Here is an 18,825-nt window from a genome sequence, read left to right as displayed (position 1 = left end):
GCTATTTGAGTGAGGTTCTATTTCATGTTTGAGAAGTCAACATGGACCATACAAGGAAAAGACTACGAGAGAAAATATATTTTCATCGAATCTGATTTAAAATCGACGTACCATACATCGCAAGATTCTCACCAACAGATTCAACAAATGTTGATTGGATGTGTTTCACTGGGTAGAAATAACACTTTAGTAACCAACATAATTTACCACGAAATTTAGATAAGATATCTTGTAAGATGGATTAAACGTTCTGCAGTTTAACAAAGATTTTGGAAAATTACTTGTATTTCAGCATTTAGCTGTCAAATCCAAATAGGCCATTTGGTATAGAAACATAAAGATAATGTTTCTTGCTGAATCTTGGCCAAACATAACCACCAACTAAAATCACTCACTCAGAATCATTTAAACTTGCTATACTGAGAGAGAGATGGTAGACTAACAAAAACCTATGTTCCTCAGACAAATTCTCAAAGTCCAAAAGAACTCTACCAGTAATGTAGGAGTTATAAACAGGACGAAAGAAGCTCAACTCATCGACATTAGCTTTGGACCATTATCTGGCATGCCAATTCCAGCAGCTAAATCAGCATCAAGTTGGGTGTGTGGTGCAGGGCCCATCATTATTTTCACACTGCATCAACAAAACTAATCAGGTAAAAATATACAAATTTTTTTTTCCAGACTACCAATCATTTTTTTTCTGATAACCCACAGACTACCAATCATAATCACTAAAAACATGGGTTCACACTTCATTAGTCATATTTGTATGGTTAAGCTGTTCAAGTTGAGCATATATATAAGCTCCAAACTGGATGCTCCTAGCAGAAAATAGAAAATTCTAATTTCTTTACAACCTCCTCAAAAGAATTGCGCTCAAAGTAGCATCTCAGTTTATAACATATAATGTAAGTGTCGCATTTACCATTTATTACACGTATATTTGTGTCATGTTTATGACTTTGAGATGTTTATGTGAAACAACTTCCCCTACATTACCACGTCACATGTGCTAAATTATCGAAGATATCCGATCCCTACTTGGCCAACCCAAAGGAAATAGAGAAGTTGAAAGAAGTAGAAAACAAGATTGTCCAAATGGACCCTAAAATGAAATAACAGATGCAGTTGCAAAGACAAACTGCAGCTCAGTAAGTTAAGTTAAAATATTTAAGAAGGTATTCTAGATTCTGCACGTATCTACCACCAGTATCTCTTTTCACCATCCACTGGCCAAAAGTTAATCTACTTCGTCACCCTATACCGCAAGCGTGTAAGATTGCACACACTCTACAATGGATATCCTCTATTATCATTGGTAGCCTCCATGCAGCAAACCAACCGACAAGAATAAAAAGGTCTCTTACAAAGAATACAAAGCAAATACTGCTCCGATTTAGTACAAAAGATTCTACTATTTGCATTAGTTACATACAGAGACTTCCCCAGACAAACCAGCTGCTACAATTTTTTGGCAAAAGATATTATGGTTTAACAGCAACTTATCAGGTATGCAATATTGCGTCAATACTAGCAGATGACATAGTCTTCACTATAACCCCAAAGCACGGCTCCTATGGTCCTAGGCTCCCAAAACATCATTGTCCTTACAATTTAACCCACAGAGTCTATGTCAGTCCAGAAGATCTAACTGTGCCAAATGCTGGGATCATGATGGTCCGGATCATATGCTTTAAGCTTGTTTAGTTGTTCGACCATGAATTCAGGCACCATTTCTGTCATAAGCAGCTGACCCACATAGATCACTTCAAAGAGGGTTCTTAAGATGCAATTTCATTAAATATATTGTTCAACTGAGAAAAGTAGCTCCTGCAAGTGTATTAATTTCTATTCATTAGAGCATCCACAGTTGGCTTTCTCAGTTCTTTACACACTGTAATGTTCTTTTTTTGGATGTACACCTCTCCAGCACTTTTACATAAAGAACATTCTCACATTACCTATCAAGAAAAGGAAAGGGAAAAAAAAAAGGGCTCTTGGAAATGCTAGGCAGCAAGATGCTACCCCTTTTTGACAATACTAAGGTTTAACGGCAAATTATCAAGGCATGTAGTATTGTGCAATACAAGCAGATGGAATAAAAAATACACTCGGATGCATTGACCCACTGTTACTAAACTGAACCTGATTTCTTTCTGCCTCAAAAATCAAATTTTTTAATCCACAATTCCAATCTTAAGACGCACAAATCAACCCCAAGATTGTACATTGCCAAAAATAATTAACCTAAGAACACAGCATCATTTCGGCCACTTAAAAGTCGCAAGTTATCCTCCATTTATTAGAACAAGAAACCATGGCAGAAACTGTGTGCAGGTCATGCAAAATAAGCTTTCAGGAAGCGTTTGATTCAAAATAGGTGAAAAGAAAATTCCGGAATTTTTTTCCAACCAGCATCGAGTTTAAAAGCATTGCGGAAACCAAATGAAAATTACTGGTTGTAACAATGGGACAGGTTTTGTGGCTTTGTTTATTAGTATTTATCTGTATAAGAAATAGAAAGAAAAGATATTGCATAAACAGTCTACACATAGCAGTTACCACCCTTCAACAATTTGTGACTCAATGTTAAATTTTAACTTTGGTAAGTTTGTCAGATTTCCTACCAAGGAATGCTATAATAACAGAGGAAAAAAGCCATTATACATTCCCATGCTTAAAGAGGCTCCATTGTTTCTAAAAGACTTGACTAGATTTTATCAAGCAGGTGAACTTCCTATTATGACGTTTGGGGTATTTATCTTCATACTTAATTTTTTCTTTTTTTGATGAAAGATTGTCTTATACTGAAGATATATCAGTAAGCATACACCTTTTCAGCTACTAATTTCCTCCACACCTCAATAATCATTCCATCAGCTACCATTTCGGGAACTAGGATCGCTACCATGAAACTACAGGAATATTACAGGTCTATGGTCCTATCAAGATCGACTCATTACGAGTCCAAACTGGCCCTAACACGCCTCCCATGTCTTCGACGGGACACGGGCACTAACAGGACTTCCGGCAAAGCCTGAGCCTTTCTGCCTGAACCATTCTAACCCTACCTTAGTATCATTGGGTGATTTAATTCCTTCTAGCGATAGCAAATCATGTTAGTAGTAACCTAGTGAGCTATGTTCAACACAACAGTATTTAGCCTATCATTTAGGCTAAATCAATCTTATTACTCCCTCCGTTTCAATTTATGTGAACCTATTTCTTTTTTAATCAGTACCAAAAAGAATGACCACTTTTCTTTTTTGGAAACAATTTACCTTTATGCAATGATTTATAGCCACACAAAATATATGTGCCTCATTTTACACCACAAGTTCAAAAATCTTCTATCTTTTCTTAAACTCCGTACCCAATAAAATGGGTTCACATAAATTGAAACGGAGGGAGTATTATAAATGTAATACAAAATTAAAATACCTGGATACACCAAGGTTGTGGCCAAAAATCTTCTATCTTTTCTTAAACTCCGTGCCCAATCAAATGGGTTCACATAAATTGAAACGGAGGGAGTATTATAAATATAATACAAAATTAAAATACCTGGATATACCAAGGTTGTGGCCAATAGTCGACCTTTTCTGATATTATATATAAAAACTTTACAAAGATAACTTGTTTACAGGTTGCCTACTCTAAATCAGATCGGATCCTTATATAATGGATCACCTCTGAATACAATGGTTAGTGCCCGATAGTTTTTGATAAAGTGGGCCTATACTACTTTAATAATTACAACTTAGATAATTTGCCTGTCATGATAAGGTGAGCCTCTCTTTCTTTATTAAAGAATCTATCTTTATAAAAGTTGTTTGTTCGTATTACTAGAATATGGGACCTTCTTTCTTATTATTTGCCTTTGTCATTTTTGGCCTTGCTGGAAGATTCTTCCACAATTGTCTTGAAGTGTTGCAGATATGCTTCAATATCTATTTCTTCAGTGTCACTGACACTTTGGGATTCCCCTGCTATGCACGTTTATTTTACTGTGGTATTACCTGCTGATGCCATAGAAATATCATCTGGTATTTCTCTGTCTAGATTTTTCATTAAATCTTTCTTGACCTCTTCCACATACGAAGCCAATATATTTGATCTGGAGGAATCTCCTTTCTTCATCTGAAGTTTCCTTGCTATTTGCTGAAATGGACTGGTATCACTTGTTCCATATACAGTCTGACTTTTTTATTTATCCATAGTACTTTTAATTGTCTCTATGATTTTCTGGCCATGAGTATTTCCTTTGTCTTTCTGGAGCAATTTGTTCCAGAACTTTGTATAAAAAATTCTTTTAAGGCATGGAAATCCATTTGTATCAACTTGAACTTACACAGACAATCTCATTATCCAAGGAATTGAGAATTTTATAAAAAAGTACATAACTGTCATTCCTTGAAAGAAGATATTATTCTTTTGTAACTCAATAATTTTGGGAGATACCTCTACCCATTCAGTATATAAACTTTTATATAATTCAGGTAAAATATTCAGTGAAGGACCATATAAAGTCCACCATTCTTTGCTATTTGCTTAAATGGACTAGTATCACTTGTTCCTCCTGCTGATACAGTCTGACTTTTGTATTTATATATAGTACTTCTAATTGTGTCTATGATTTTCTGGCCATGAGTATGTCCTTCTGGAACAATTTGTTCCAAAACTTTGTATACAAAATTTTTTTAAGACATGGAAACCCATTTGTATCTTTTGAACTTCCGCAGACCATCTCATTATCCACAGAATAGAGAATTATAGTAAAGAGTACATAATTGCCATCCCTTGAAAGAAGATATTATTCTTTTGTAACTCCATAATTTTGGGAGATACCTCTACCCATTCAATATACAAACTTTTATATAATTTAGGTAAAATATTCAGTGAAGACCCTCACTGAATAATTTACTTGAATATTTTACTTGGTAAAAATATTTTACCTGAATTATATAAAAGTTTATATACATAATGGATAGAGGTATCCCCCAAAATTAGAGTTACAGAAGAATAATATCTTGGGATGGTAGTTATGTACTTTTTTATAGAATTCTCAATTCCTTGGATAATGAGATGGTCTGTGAAAGTTCAAGATGATACAAATGGGTTTACATGCCTTAACAGATTTTGTTATACAAAGTTCTGGAACAAATTGCTCCAGAAAAACAAAGAAGGACATACTCATGGCCAGGAAATCATAAAGACAATTAAAAGTACTATTGATAAATCCAAAAGTAAGATTGTATCAACAACAGGAACAAGTGATACCAGTCCATTTAAGCAAATAGCAAGGAAATTTCAGATGAAGAAAGGAGTCACCTCCAGATCAGAAATACTAGCTTCGTATATGGAAGAGGTCAAGAAAGATTTAATGAAAAATCTAGACATAAAAATACCAGATGATATTTCTCTGGCATCAGCAGGTAATACCACAAAAGAAGAAACGTGTATAGCAGGGGAATCCCAAAGTGTCGGTGACACTTAAGAAATAGATATTGAAGCATATCTACAACACTTCAAGACAATTATGGAAGAATCTTCCAGCAATACCAAAAATGACAAAGGCAAAGAAAAAGAATAAGAAAGAAGGCCACGTATTGTGAATTATTGGGATAATACTAACAAACAACTTTTATAAAGATAGATTCTTTAATAAAGAAAGAGAGGCCCACTTTATCATGTCGGGTAAATTATTTAAGTTGTAATTATTAAAGTAGTATAGGCCCACCTTACCAAAAACTGTCGGGCACTAACCATTGTATTCAGAGGTGATCCATTATAAGATCCAATCTTATTTAAAGTAGGCAAGCTTTTTTCCAAAATTTTCTTTAGAAACTCTTAGTAAAGAACACCCCTCCTGTAAACAAGTTCTCTTTGTAAAGTTTTTATATATAATATCAGAAAAGGTCGACTATTGGCCACAACCTTGGTGTATCCAGGTATTTTAATTTTGAATTAAGTTTATAATAATATTATTGATTTAGCCTAAATGATATGCTAAATATTGTTGTGTTGAACATAGCACACTAGGTTACTGCTAACATGATTTGCTATCGTTAGAAGGAATTAAAAGGTAGGGTTAGAATGGTCTAGGCAGAAAGGCTCATGCTTTGCCGGAAGTCCTGTTAGTGCCTGTCGAAGCCATGAGAAGCGTGTTAGGGCCAGTTTGGACTCGTAATGAGTCGATCTTGACAGGACCATAGACCTGAAATATTCCTGTAGTTTCATTGTAGCGATCCTAGTTCCCGAAATGGTATCAGAGCTATGTGAATGAATAACAATAGGTGCTAAGTTAAAAGCAGTTTTATACTTATCTGATTCAGATATCTGGATCAGCCAATAGCCTGATTTTAAATCAAACTTTGAAAATATAATAGCATCATAAAATCTATCCAATAAATCCTTTTTATTAGGAATTGGATACTTAATCCATTTCAAGACTTTATTTAAGGGCTTATAATTAATAACCAATCTTGGAATACCACGTTACTGTTCAACATGTTTATTAACATAGAAGGCTATGCAATACAATTGGGACTTGGATGGTCTTATAAGACCTTTATGCATCAAAGAATCAATTTCCTTTTTGCATAGTTCTAAATATTCTGAGTTCATTTGGCAAGGCCTGACCTTTGTTGAAATATTATTTTCCGAAAAGTCTTCTTCATAAGGGAGACTGACTATATGTTTTTTCCTTTCCCAAAACATATTTGGATGATCTCCACATATGTGTAAAGAGAACTGATCTTTTAGAAAATCAATTTTTTCTATCAGTTTAGGATTTTGTAAATCTTCTTCGATAGTCAAGATATGAATTTCATGTTTGAGAAAATTGACTTGTCTATTTTTTAAAATAATGTTATCTCTTATTTCATTTATAAATCTTTTTAAAGGATGAGTTGTAAACTCAAAACTGATTGATTTATTATCAAAAGTTCCTGAAAATCCGGTAGAATCCCACCTTGTAATTGGGAAAATATGTAGGAAGAATGGGACTCCTAAAATGATATCATTTATTTTTTGATAAGGTAAAAATGATATCATTTGAAATATCTTTAACCAAAACAAATGTTTCTGGAATACAATCCTTGTTTTGACAAATATAAGCTTTTGGCAATTTATAACTAATACCCATTTTTTGCCCACTGGCATTTCTTAAACTATGAGTAGTTTTATGAAAATACTTTGAAGGTATTAATCCTTCTTTTATACAATATAAAAATCCGCTCCACTATCAACTAAAGCAGTAAATTCTTTTTTGAAATTATAATCTATTAAATGAGTAACTTTTATAAAAAAAAAACTTTTGCGAAGTTATTAACTCTAGCTTTTGTATAAACTCATCATCTGCAGAATCTATTGTTAGTAGGAAAACTTCTTTTGTACTTGTATTAGAAGTACTTGTTTCTATTATATCAGGACTAAGATCCTGTTTTTCTATATCAGGACTAAGATCATGTTTTTCTAAGTTCGAAATTCTTCTGTCTAAAACTACATTTGTAGCTTTGAGCTTAGCAATCTCTTTCTTGAGATTATGAATTTCTTCCTCCATATCTTGGATTGTGGTTGGTCTATCGATAGCCTGGGTTTTTGCTTTCAGAATTCTTTTAACTTCAGACATTGTATAAGGACCCTTTTGAGAAGGAATTTCTTCTCTTTCTATAGCAGAATTTGTAGAAGACTTATCCATTCTATCAATAATCTGAGACCTTATCTCTGGGTCTTTAATAGATTTTAGCAATTCTTATCAAGCTATCATTTGTCATGACATTGATATCTAAGTCCTTAAACTGAGTAAATATTATAAAACTCATCATCAATGTTGTTATCACAAGACTGACCTTGTTTACAGGGTTCACATTCATCATCTGAGGATATATAATTATCCTTATGTAATGAGATCAAGTCGACGAACAATTTGCTATAGATATCCCTAAGAAGCCTAAAGAGTCTCATAGAGATAGGAATAAAAGGGAATTTTATGAGAAAAAGATGGAAAAAAGAAAGAAGATAAAGAATGCTTTTAGAGCAAGAAATTTTTTTATTAGATCTACCAAGCCTAATGCATGTTACAAATGTGGTAGAATAGGCCATTATGCTAAGGATTACAAAATCAAAAATAAGATAAAAAGCCTAGATATTGATGATAAGATAAAAGACTCTTTATGTAAGATTCTTATAAACTCTTCTCCGAAAAAAATTCTGGTCGAGAGCAGAGTGATAGAGAGGATTCTTCAACAGATGATATCTCCATCTTCATATGGTGTTTTTTCCTTTTAAAATAGAAGGGATAAGATAACGTCTTTACAATTACACAACCTCCTACAACAGCTAATAAACAGCCCCGTCTCATAGCTTCTCATGTCATTCAGATAGTTCAGCCAGAGGTGGATCTGGATTTGAACTTTATGGATCCAGTTTGAATTTCTAGCATCAGCTATTTGACTTACTGGGTTCGAAATCTATTATTGTACTTGTTTAGTGAAATTTTTAACACATATATACAGAGTTCGGATGAATTCGTAACTCTAATACTACATCCCCCTGAGTTCAGCCAAGCTGAGAAAAGCTTACTTGGGGTTTTATTTCCAAGTCGGTTCAAAGCAACCTAAGTCTAAGCAACAGCAATGAAACTAAAAGTAAGTTGCGACGTGACAATTACAATGATTCATTAAATTTCAATATTTAAGCATCATTACCTCACAGTAACAAATGAAGTAAATTAACTAAAATCAACTGACATCTTACCGCTTCCTGTGCTTTTTCGTCTTGAAATGCTCGTCCCTCACCGCAACATTCGCGAAATATCGACTACACAAATCAGACCACCCAAAACAACAAAATAAGCAAAATTCAATAAATAAACAGAACACAACACACTATTATACATCAAATTTAATAAAATAAACAATTAATTGAGCTTCAAAAAGAAGAATAAGTTACTCGCAGTGAAGACAGTAGTATTGACCCATTCCGGGAAGATCTTCGTCGACGGGAAACTCTTTCCGTTGCTCAGCTGGCTTTTTAAGTTCGTCGTAAACGGCATCGTCTCCTTTTACGAGGAATTTTGAACGGCGAAAGGTTTTGTGAGAGTATCTTCGCTTCTTCACGCTCCTGTGTGGACACTTCCCTCCCATTTTTCACTCTGCAAATTTAGGCGGTTGATTGCGAAGGAAATTTGAAACCCTAGATTGTGAGCTGATATATGTTTCTCCCTCCAAACGACATCGTATGATGCGTGATCCCACTACTCGCTAGGATCTTGCCAAGATTTAGCGGGTAAAATTTCAAATTAGGGGTAAAAACGTTGTTAAGTGAAAATGGTATTTGAAATTTAGAGTTGTGTTTGGACATGAATATAATTTTGGGTTGTTTTTTAAATTTTGTGAGTGATTTAAGTGAAAATTTGATAAAACAGCTTTTTAGAGTTTTTTAAATTTTTGAAAATTTCTAAAATATATTTTCAAGTGAAAATTGAAAAATTTATGAACAAACACTGATTTCGAAAAAAAATAAAAAACAAATTTGTAAAAAAGGAAAAATTACTTATGTCCAAACAGGCTCTTATATACTCTACCTATTTACCTCAAGTTTTTTACTTAAATTGTTCATTATCTATGGGACTAGGTTCATTTTTGTCCTTCAAATATAACCCGGAGCATCTTTAATCTCTTAACTTTGCTAAGAATATCTTTAATCCCTTAACTTTGCTAAAGTGTAGCACATTTGGTCTCACTAACAGAGCCTAAGTTAAAAACTAACAGAATGAGCAATTTTTGCCTTCTTTCTTAACTGAAGAGGCATTATTTTGGCTTTTTCACTGATGCACATTTTCCTTCCTCCTGTTTTCATTTTCGAAGGACAAGGTGAAACTAAAAACTTCATATGTTTTATCAATTCCACTTGACACATCAAAAGCAAATAAAACCAAAATAAAGAGTCATTAAACTCATCTCCTTCATAGAGAAAATGTTAAACTTCTGAGAAGTATGCAATATTAGCCATTTACAGTAGCAAAAGCAAAATAAGAGTTACTAAAATCAACTCTTTTACATCAACCTTTTAGCGACAAAAAATAATCTGCTAGGCGTATCAACCTATACATATAGTCTTTGACAGCATCCCAACTATTTTACACCAATTTTCAGCAATAAAATGGTTCTTCTATAGTAGCAAAAAACATCCTCTTATAGCAGCAACAACCAATCTTTTTCAACAGAAATTTATATACTAAAAAATATATCTCCGGTCACTCTACTTTCTTGAGTCGTGTGCATATGATCCTGGTTAGTTGGTCCTCTTCTTACTTATAATTAAGAAAATATTACAAGTCACTATATTAATAATATAATCAAATAGAGTGATATGTGTACTAAACTCATACCTGAAGCTTTATAAGAGCAAAAGATGCAGTAGAATATGAGGATTCTTGTCGCAATGTCTCATCATCATGAGAATCTGGATACACATAATTTAACTAGCAAGTTCTTTTACTATGGCCTGGATTGTGGCATAAGCTACAGTCCATTTGTTTTTGCTTCCTTTTCATTTTTTATCTACTTGCTCCAACTTCATCACGCCCTTTTCTCCTAAGCTTCTGTTTTCTTTCTTTGGTACTTTGTGTTTCCAATCGTGGAGGCAAAGGAGGTATGTTACTCGACATAGGCCACACCTCTTGACCATTCATAGGTAGAATAGAAAATGCATAGATCCTTCTATAAGTTTCTACCTTATAACAATCATCCACATATGAATTAATGTCATCATGTTTAGTCCAAATAACGGCAATGGCATGTTTGCAAGGGATTCATGTTAGATTCCATTCCCTACAACTGCATTTTCTATTTAACAAGTCCACAGCCCAATTGTTCATTATGCTTGCTCCTATTATCTCATAATTCCACTCATTTGACTTCCTAGGAATAAATTCAGCTGCACTACCTTGATTTTTGTGCAATACATCCTTAATCGTAGGGCAAATATCACCATCATTCCACTTGGCACCTTTATTGAGCCAAGCGGCAGCTTCTGAATATAGATCACAAATGTCAACCATGCAATCATCGAACCACTTTACCATTGTAGCCTTTGCAGCCTTTCAAAGGGCATTCTTGAGAGAGATACCGATCCGGCCCTCTTAAAGTTGTTATGGAGGTGTCTCACACAAAATCGATAACAAACATATGACAATACCTCATCGAACGCTTCAATCAAACTTTTTTGCTTGTCTGACATGAAGGTCCAAGTTCCATCATCATCAATGTCTAACTCACGCTTCAAATAATTTAAAAATCATTCCCATTATTCCTTTCTTTCCTTATCTACAACTGCATATGCTATCGGAAAGATATTATTATTCGGATCAAGCCCAACAACAGTTAACAATTGAGACCCATACATTGGACCCTTAAGCCAACAACCATCCACCCCAATTATTTTTCAACAACCACTCTTAAACCCCTCTTTACAACCACTAAAACAAATGTAGATTCTCTGGAACCTCTTAGGCTTGTCGGGCACCTCATTTTCAACTAACTTCATATAGACAAAGGTATTTGAATTTGTCCTCCCAATTTCATTGCAATAGTTCCATAATACCTTGTATTGAGCATTAAGATCTCCATCAATCAGTGCAAGTGCTTTTTTCTTAGCCCTTCTACATTGTGATAATGTCACTTGAACTCTCAACTATACACTAACGTGATCTCTGAATGCACCGATTGCCCAAGACCTATTAGAGCTTATGGCCTTAAGGTATCTTCGTGCAATATAAGAAGATGTTATTGATTTGTTGCGATGATTACAAATCTTACAATCATGAGTGGGATTGTATGTTCTGATCTGAAAGGCCCTATCTCGATGCATTCTTGAAGCTAGAATCTCCCAGTTGCAATCTGGATGACCACAAGTTGCTCTCACTCTCGAGTTATCATTCTTGCACCACTTAATATATTTTCCTTCATTAACTTCATGAGTTATTATAGCATATTTGAGCTCATGCTTGTTCCCAGAAGTTAGTTCTAATGCCAACACTGGTTTATCCTCGTCCGTCTTATGATTGAACTTAGGAAAGTGAAACTCTCACTATCATAATCACATTCTAAACTCTTTGTATCATATGAGTCAACACAATCTGAATCACCTTCTTCAACATCCATCTTTTTCTTAACTTATTCACTAACTTCGTATCTATGATTCTCATATTCATTATCATCCGAAAAATCATTTTCTGAATCTTCGAATTCATCGTCAGTTGAAGAATGCTCATTGTTTACTTCTTTCTCTTGTTCTACTCCACCAACTTCATTAGTATGTATAGTTCTTCCAATATATGAATCAAGATGTTCAAAGTATGCCTCAACCACCTTATCATCTGAGATATTTTTGGATACCACAGTGGCTTCTACATCAGTAGAAATAAGTCGCATTCTATTACCATATCTCCCGCACTTATGCCAGAAAGTAACAGAATCTCTCTCAAAACCACATAATTATGCCATGGAATTGAAATGTGACAGCTTTAACTCTGTATCATTAACATAGTCAATAAAATCTACACACCTGCCAAGATAATATCTACTAGGCTGATGCTTCATGGTACCACCATGTGTCACTTTTATATCGAAGAAAAAGCCTCATATGTAGGGTCTGTAAAAAAAAATTAAACCTATGTTAGACCTTTTTCTAGTCAAAGATAACCTGAAAAGGTATTTCAACAAAACTAATGGCCTACCAGGATTAGTATTTTATAGTAATCTTAAAGGAAGAAAAAGACATGTTAATGTAGGTGGACCTAACTCAGATTCCCATGTCAGAGACAAACTTATTTATTCCTTATTGCTTGTCTTTATTCCAATTTTTTATTCAAAAGGCTTGTATTATATCATGCATTTCCTAAAAAATAGAGGAGATTTAATTTTTAATAAACTTATTATAATATAACGAAGCTATCATATGTGGCATAGAAATAAAAAACACTAAAGAATGAGAAATGAAATCAACATATAGTAAAAAAAAAAATCACATTTTTTTCAGTTTGATAAAAACCCAAATAGTATTTCTTGCTAAAATCTTACCATAATTGGGTATTTTACTACCATGGCATCTAATAATCATTGGTGGAGATAAAGAAATAAGTTTCTTCACTTAAGTTCTCTTCTTGTTCCAGTCAATCAAAACTTTTTCGGAGGGGCTAGGGTTTTTGGTGAAGTATTTCTTCCCAAATTGACTTGGGGAAAAGATTGCAAATGAAGGTAGTCTTTGACCGATAGGTTTAGTATTTAAAAAGTCACGTGACTGTCAAATGGGTCCCCTTATGTTAGTTTTAGCTTAGCTTTAGTGACACCAAATGTGCTCCACTTTAGCAAAGTTAAGGAATTAAAGATGCTCTGGTTATATTTGAAGGACAAAAATAAACTCATTCTCGTAGATAAGGGATAATTTAAGTCAAAAACTCTATTTACCTATATATTTTAGATTTTAGATTTCGTTAGAATTTTGGGACTAGGTGGTTTCCGTAAAAATAATAATAATAATAATAATAATAATATTAATAGTAACAAGAATTATACAAAGATAATTATGCTTCTGTTTTAAAAAAGTTGAGATCGATGTATAGATTCTTACTTCTCCGATTAATCTCATATATATAGTAATATATATATATATATATATATATATATATATATATATATATATATATATATATATATATATATATATATATATATATTACTATATATACATATATATATATATATCTATCTATACTATATTAAAAGCACGACGGCCCTTAGTGAAATGTTGTTCGCCTTTTTTACCCTTTATAATCTGACTTGACACTGGACAAAATAGATATTTAAATATTTTTTTAATATTTAGGATATTCTACGTAAGGAAAGATCTAATAACCAAAGTTAATTTTGTCCTAAATATTAGGAAAATAATTATTACCTTTACCTAATAACTAAAATTTTGAATTCAAGTTATTCAATTATGATTTTGTTCCTTTAAAACTTGAATTCAAGTACATATATTTTTATTCAGTAAAAAATGACAATCTGATAGAAAATTCGTCTGGGAGAAGGAAGCTACAATAAAAAAAGAGAACACTTCAAAAAGCTATGTTGTCTGATTCGAACATCTATTGAAGTCACAACTGTCCTATTTATTTTTATATTTATGTTACGTCAAATTATTTGGATGAACTTACGAAGATCATCAAGTACAAAAATCAACGAAAGCAAATTGCCATAGGGTTTTGTAAGTCACTATCTAATCCTTATACCTCTTCTGTATTTTAGATTATGGTGTTTTGAGTTGTTAGAAACTTTGGGATTTTATCGAAGTCAACACCGCAACACATAATTTTAATAAATTTTTATTTTTAATTTTATTTTATGTTCCTCACTCCTCATAATCTATGTTTTGCTGCTATATATATGTTTTTTTTCAATTTACAATATGAAATTTACCGGACTTTATTTATTAAAACGGCTTAAAATTACATAGAATGACAGTAGCACATAATTGCCAGACATAGTTATCTGATATTTAGTCAATTTTATATACTCCTATTTGTTTAGTAGGACCATCACCTTTAAGCACAGTAAATTAAGTTAAATCTTAATTTCAAAAGTTTTTTCTACTTATATAAATATTTTTTCATTTCAGATGTCTTAGTACTTTATAAAGAATATTATAAACTCTACGGACAGAGCAACAAAAGTGTAATTTATTGAAAACCATGAGAGATTTTGTCCAAGTTGGAAAAATTATATGTAAAAAAGATTTTTTTAATTATTTGTTATATTTCTGATTGTGGAAAACAAATCATTTTCAAAGAATAAGGTGTTGTTTTAAAAAAAGAGGAACAAAAATAAAATAAAATTAAATTTTAGAAAAGAAACCTAGCAATCCAAAAAATTATTTATATAAATTTATTTGCAAGAAGTGGGGGACATATATTCTAATCGAGGGATGAACCAAAGATTCAAATTTTTACTATCGTTCTTTCTAACTCCTTACTGGTTAGTGCCTTTTCTTCTTACTGGTTAGCCGAGGGAATATCAGAAACATCATCTCTGCCCTTCCAGGTAGGAACTCTATTTGTGGGATTACACTGGACTATTGTTGTTGTTATATTTATGATAGGAGTAGTAATAATAATTATTATATTATCATTAGGATTAACTATAATAATAAAAGAAGTAATATTGTTTTTTTGTAATAGTAGTTGTTTCCTATTTGATCCTGCATTGATCACTTTGTGCCCATTCCCTAAGACCAAGTTTGATTTTCTCCTATATTCTTCACTTGAAGTATTTGGTTATATTTAATCCATTTGTTAATATTATCGAAGAACTCCACGTTCTTAGACTTATGTAAAACAATGTTAATCGAATTATTGATTTTAATTTTAAAGCAAAACTTACGGACTTAGTTAGGGCTATAGTTGGCTGCTTCAATTTTCACCTTATTCGGTAACGCTGAGTGTCTAGATATCATATTTACGAAAAGGGAAAAATCAAATATTGAGTTGCGTCTGTTTATATTTAGGATAAGGAAGAAAAACTATTCAAAAGGCAACTCATCTTTAAAGTTTTCTGCACACTTGACAAGTGCAGGGCCGAGGATAACGCATCGTTCACTAGCTAGGGACTTCACATGCCTCTCAATTCCAATCATTAAAAAAAATTATTTGGTTTGATAATTTTATTATCCTATTTTATTTTTGCTTGGTCATTAAAATTTGAGGTATTTTCTTAACAGACAGGTCAGCTCAGTCACTAATCTCCTGCTATGCGCAGGATCCGAAGAAGGACTGAATCATAAGGGTTTATTATACGCAATCGTACCCTGCATTTCTAAACGGAAATAAAAAAGAAACTAAATTATGAACTTAAACTTTCATGTTTAAAAAAATACATCAACTTAAGCTTTTAGGTCAAATAAAGAAAATTATAATTTGGTATGACACCTGCATCTACCTGCAACCCTTTTTTCAATATAGTATGAGAATTTATTTACCCTTGAAAATATTGCCATTGAATAAGTATCGTGGCATTGTTACTATGACAGATCAAACAAGGTTTTGGATGTGCAAATCTACTATAATTAGCACGGACTAGTCAATTTTTTGAGTTGTTAATGAAAAATAGCTAGTGTTTATAAAATTATTAAAAATAATTATTATTTTGTTTGAACACAGAAAGTTTTAGCATAATATAATGGATTATAAAGCTCTTGCGTATAAACTTCCAGCATATTATGTTGAAATTTCAATATGAAATTCCTGCATAATATACTGGATTATGAAGGTCATAATATACATTATATGCTTTACAAACTCGTCCACTATAAGGTGCAGGTGCAAATGCAGATAAAAATGTGTAATCTTGTTTAAATAGAAATACACTCAATCGCCCAAATCACAAAAAGAAAGAAAGGGAACAATAACTTCTATATATGCCTTCATTTCCTATTTCCACGACCTCTACTTATATATATATATATATATATATATATATATATATATATATATATATATATATATATATATATATATGCCTTCTACTTTAACTACTAGAAGCTTCGTTCTTGTCGAATGTTCTTATTGTTTATTTAAATACGTGAATTGGACAATTCTTGGATTAGATGGGCTCAAATGATTTCAGCCGCGCAACAATTCAATACGTAAATTGAAAATAAATACTTCATTTCTTTCAATTTATATGATTTACTTTTATTTTTAGTCTGTTCAAAAAAGAATATGTAACGACCCGACTTATCGTTTTGAAAATTAGCGTCACGTTCGACGGTTTAAGATCTCGAGCTACTTTGTAATGCGTATTATAATGTACGTATGCGGTCGAGTTTGATTTTCGGAAGATTCGGAATTAAATTGAAAGAACAATTCTTATTTTTGAAGTTAAAATGAAAAGAGTTGACTGGGGTTTGACTTTTGAGCAAACGACTCCGGAATGGAGTTTTGATGATGTCAATAGTTTCGTATGGTGATTTCGGATTTAGGCGTATGTCCGGATTTGGATTTGGAAGTCCGTAGGACAATTCGGCGCATTTTGGCGAAAATTGGAAAAAGTTGAAGTTTTAATATATTCATAAATTCGACCGTGAGTCGATTGGTTGATATCGATGTCGGATTTCGATTCCGAAAATTGAAACAGTTCCATTATGTCATTTAAGACTCGTGTGCAAAATTTGAAGTTATTTCGGATTGATTTGATATGTTTCGGCGCAAAATATAGAAGTTGGAAGATTTGAAAACTCATAATTCGATTCGATGCGTGATTCATAATTTCGATGTTGTTTGACATGGTTTGAGGCCTCGACTAAGTTTGTATTGTATTTTTGGACGTGTTGGTATATTTGGTTAAGTTCTTGAGGGCCTCGGGTGGATTTCGGAAGGTTAAGGGATCAATTTTGGACTTGGAAGAATGCTGAAGAATTTCTAGTGTCCAACTCTGGTTTCCTTCTTCGCATTCGCGAAAGAGGTCTCGCGTTCGCGAAGGGTAACTGGGAGACAAGTGAGGTTTGTTCTCCGCGTTCGCGAAGATGGCCACGCGTTCACGAAGGTGTAGGAAGTTGTTCATCGCGTTTGCGTGTGAGGGGTCACGTTCGCGAAGGCCTGGACTCAGTATGCATCGCGTTCGCGCGGGGGAGCTCGCGTTCGCGAAGAGGAAGAAGAGGAAACTGGGATCCCAGAGATTCGGAGTTTCCTGGGTCTGGCAGGTTATTATCGTCGGTTTGTGGAGGAATTTTCATCTATAGCATCTCCATTGACCAAACTGACCTAGAAGGGTGCCCCATTCAGATGGTCAGACGAGTGTGAGTTGAGCTTTGAGAAGCTCAAGACTGCTTTGACTACGGCGCCAGTGTTGGTATTACCCACAAGTTCAGGATCTTATACGGTGTATTGTGATGCATCTCATGTTGGGCTTGGCGCATTATTGATGCAGAATGACAGGGTGATTGCATATGCGTCGTGGCAGTTGAAATTTAACGAGAAGAATTACCCTGTTCATGACTTAGAATTGGATGCCATTGCTCAAACGCTGAAGATTTGGATGCATTACCTTTACGGTGTCTCGTGTGAGGTATTTACTGGTCATCGTAGTCTACAATATTCGTTCAAACAAAAAGATCTCAATTTGGGGCAAAGAAGATGGTTGGAGCTGTTGAAGGACTATGATATCACTATTTTGTATCACCCCGGAAAGGCCAATGTGGTGGCCGATGCTTTGAGTAAAAAGGCTGTGAGTATGGGCAGCCTTGCATATATTCCGGTTGGTGAGAGGTGATTAGCTGCAGATGTTCAGACTTTGGCCAATCAGTTCATGAGGTTAGATGTTTCAGAGTCCAATCAGATTCTAGCTTGCACAGTCGCTCGGTCTTCCTTGTATGAGCGCATCAGAGAGCGACAATATGATGATCCCCATTTTCTTGTCCTTAAGGACACAGTGTGGCACGGTGGTGCCAAACAGGTTACCGTGGGAGAAGATGGAGTTCTGCAGATGCAGGGTCGTATTTGTGTACCTAATGTGGATGGGTTTCGTGAATTGATTCTTGAGGAGGCTCACAGTTCCCTATATTCTATTCATCCGGGTACCGCCAAAATGTATCAAGATTTGCAGCAACATTATTGGTGGAGGAAAATGAAGAAGGATATAATTACATATGTAGCTCGGTGTTTAAACTGTCAGCAAGTCAAGTACGAGCATCAAAGACTTGGTGGTTTGCTTCAGAAGTTAGAAATTCTTGAGTGGAAGTGGGAGCGTATCATTATGGATT

General features: G+C 33.7%; 1 protein-coding gene across 2 annotated transcripts; it reads right to left on the bottom strand.

The window, feature by feature from the left end:
• Nucleotides 1-202: 202 nt before the first annotated feature.
• On the bottom strand, nucleotides 203-13,252 carry LOC104093606 (uncharacterized). Of its 2 annotated transcripts, none has more exons than XM_033655454.2 (5): nucleotides 13,092-13,251; nucleotides 10,400-12,663; nucleotides 8,959-9,160; nucleotides 8,764-8,826; nucleotides 203-634 (listed from the first exon to the last, which is right to left on the bottom strand). In XM_033655454.2, the coding sequence occupies exons 3-5, from the start codon at nucleotides 9,150-9,152 to the stop codon at nucleotides 529-531; spliced, it is 363 nt and encodes a 120-aa protein (XP_033511345.1). In that variant the 5' UTR covers nucleotides 9,153-9,160; nucleotides 10,400-12,663; nucleotides 13,092-13,251; the 3' UTR covers nucleotides 203-528. The 2 variants fall into 2 exon arrangements, with proteins under 2 accessions (XP_033511345.1, XP_033511346.1); XM_033655455.2 differs by lacking the exon at nucleotides 203-634 and adding an exon at nucleotides 1,351-1,833 and having other exon boundaries at nucleotides 13,092-13,252.
• Nucleotides 13,253-18,825: the final 5,573 nt, after the last annotated feature.

Source organism: Nicotiana tomentosiformis, chromosome 7 (assembly GCF_000390325.3).
Source record: "Nicotiana tomentosiformis chromosome 7, ASM39032v3, whole genome shotgun sequence".
Lineage (NCBI taxonomy): Eukaryota > Viridiplantae > Streptophyta > Magnoliopsida > Solanales > Solanaceae > Nicotiana > Nicotiana tomentosiformis.
The sequence above is the reverse complement of the archived record's forward strand: the minus strand, read 5'-3'. Positions and strand labels throughout refer to the sequence as shown.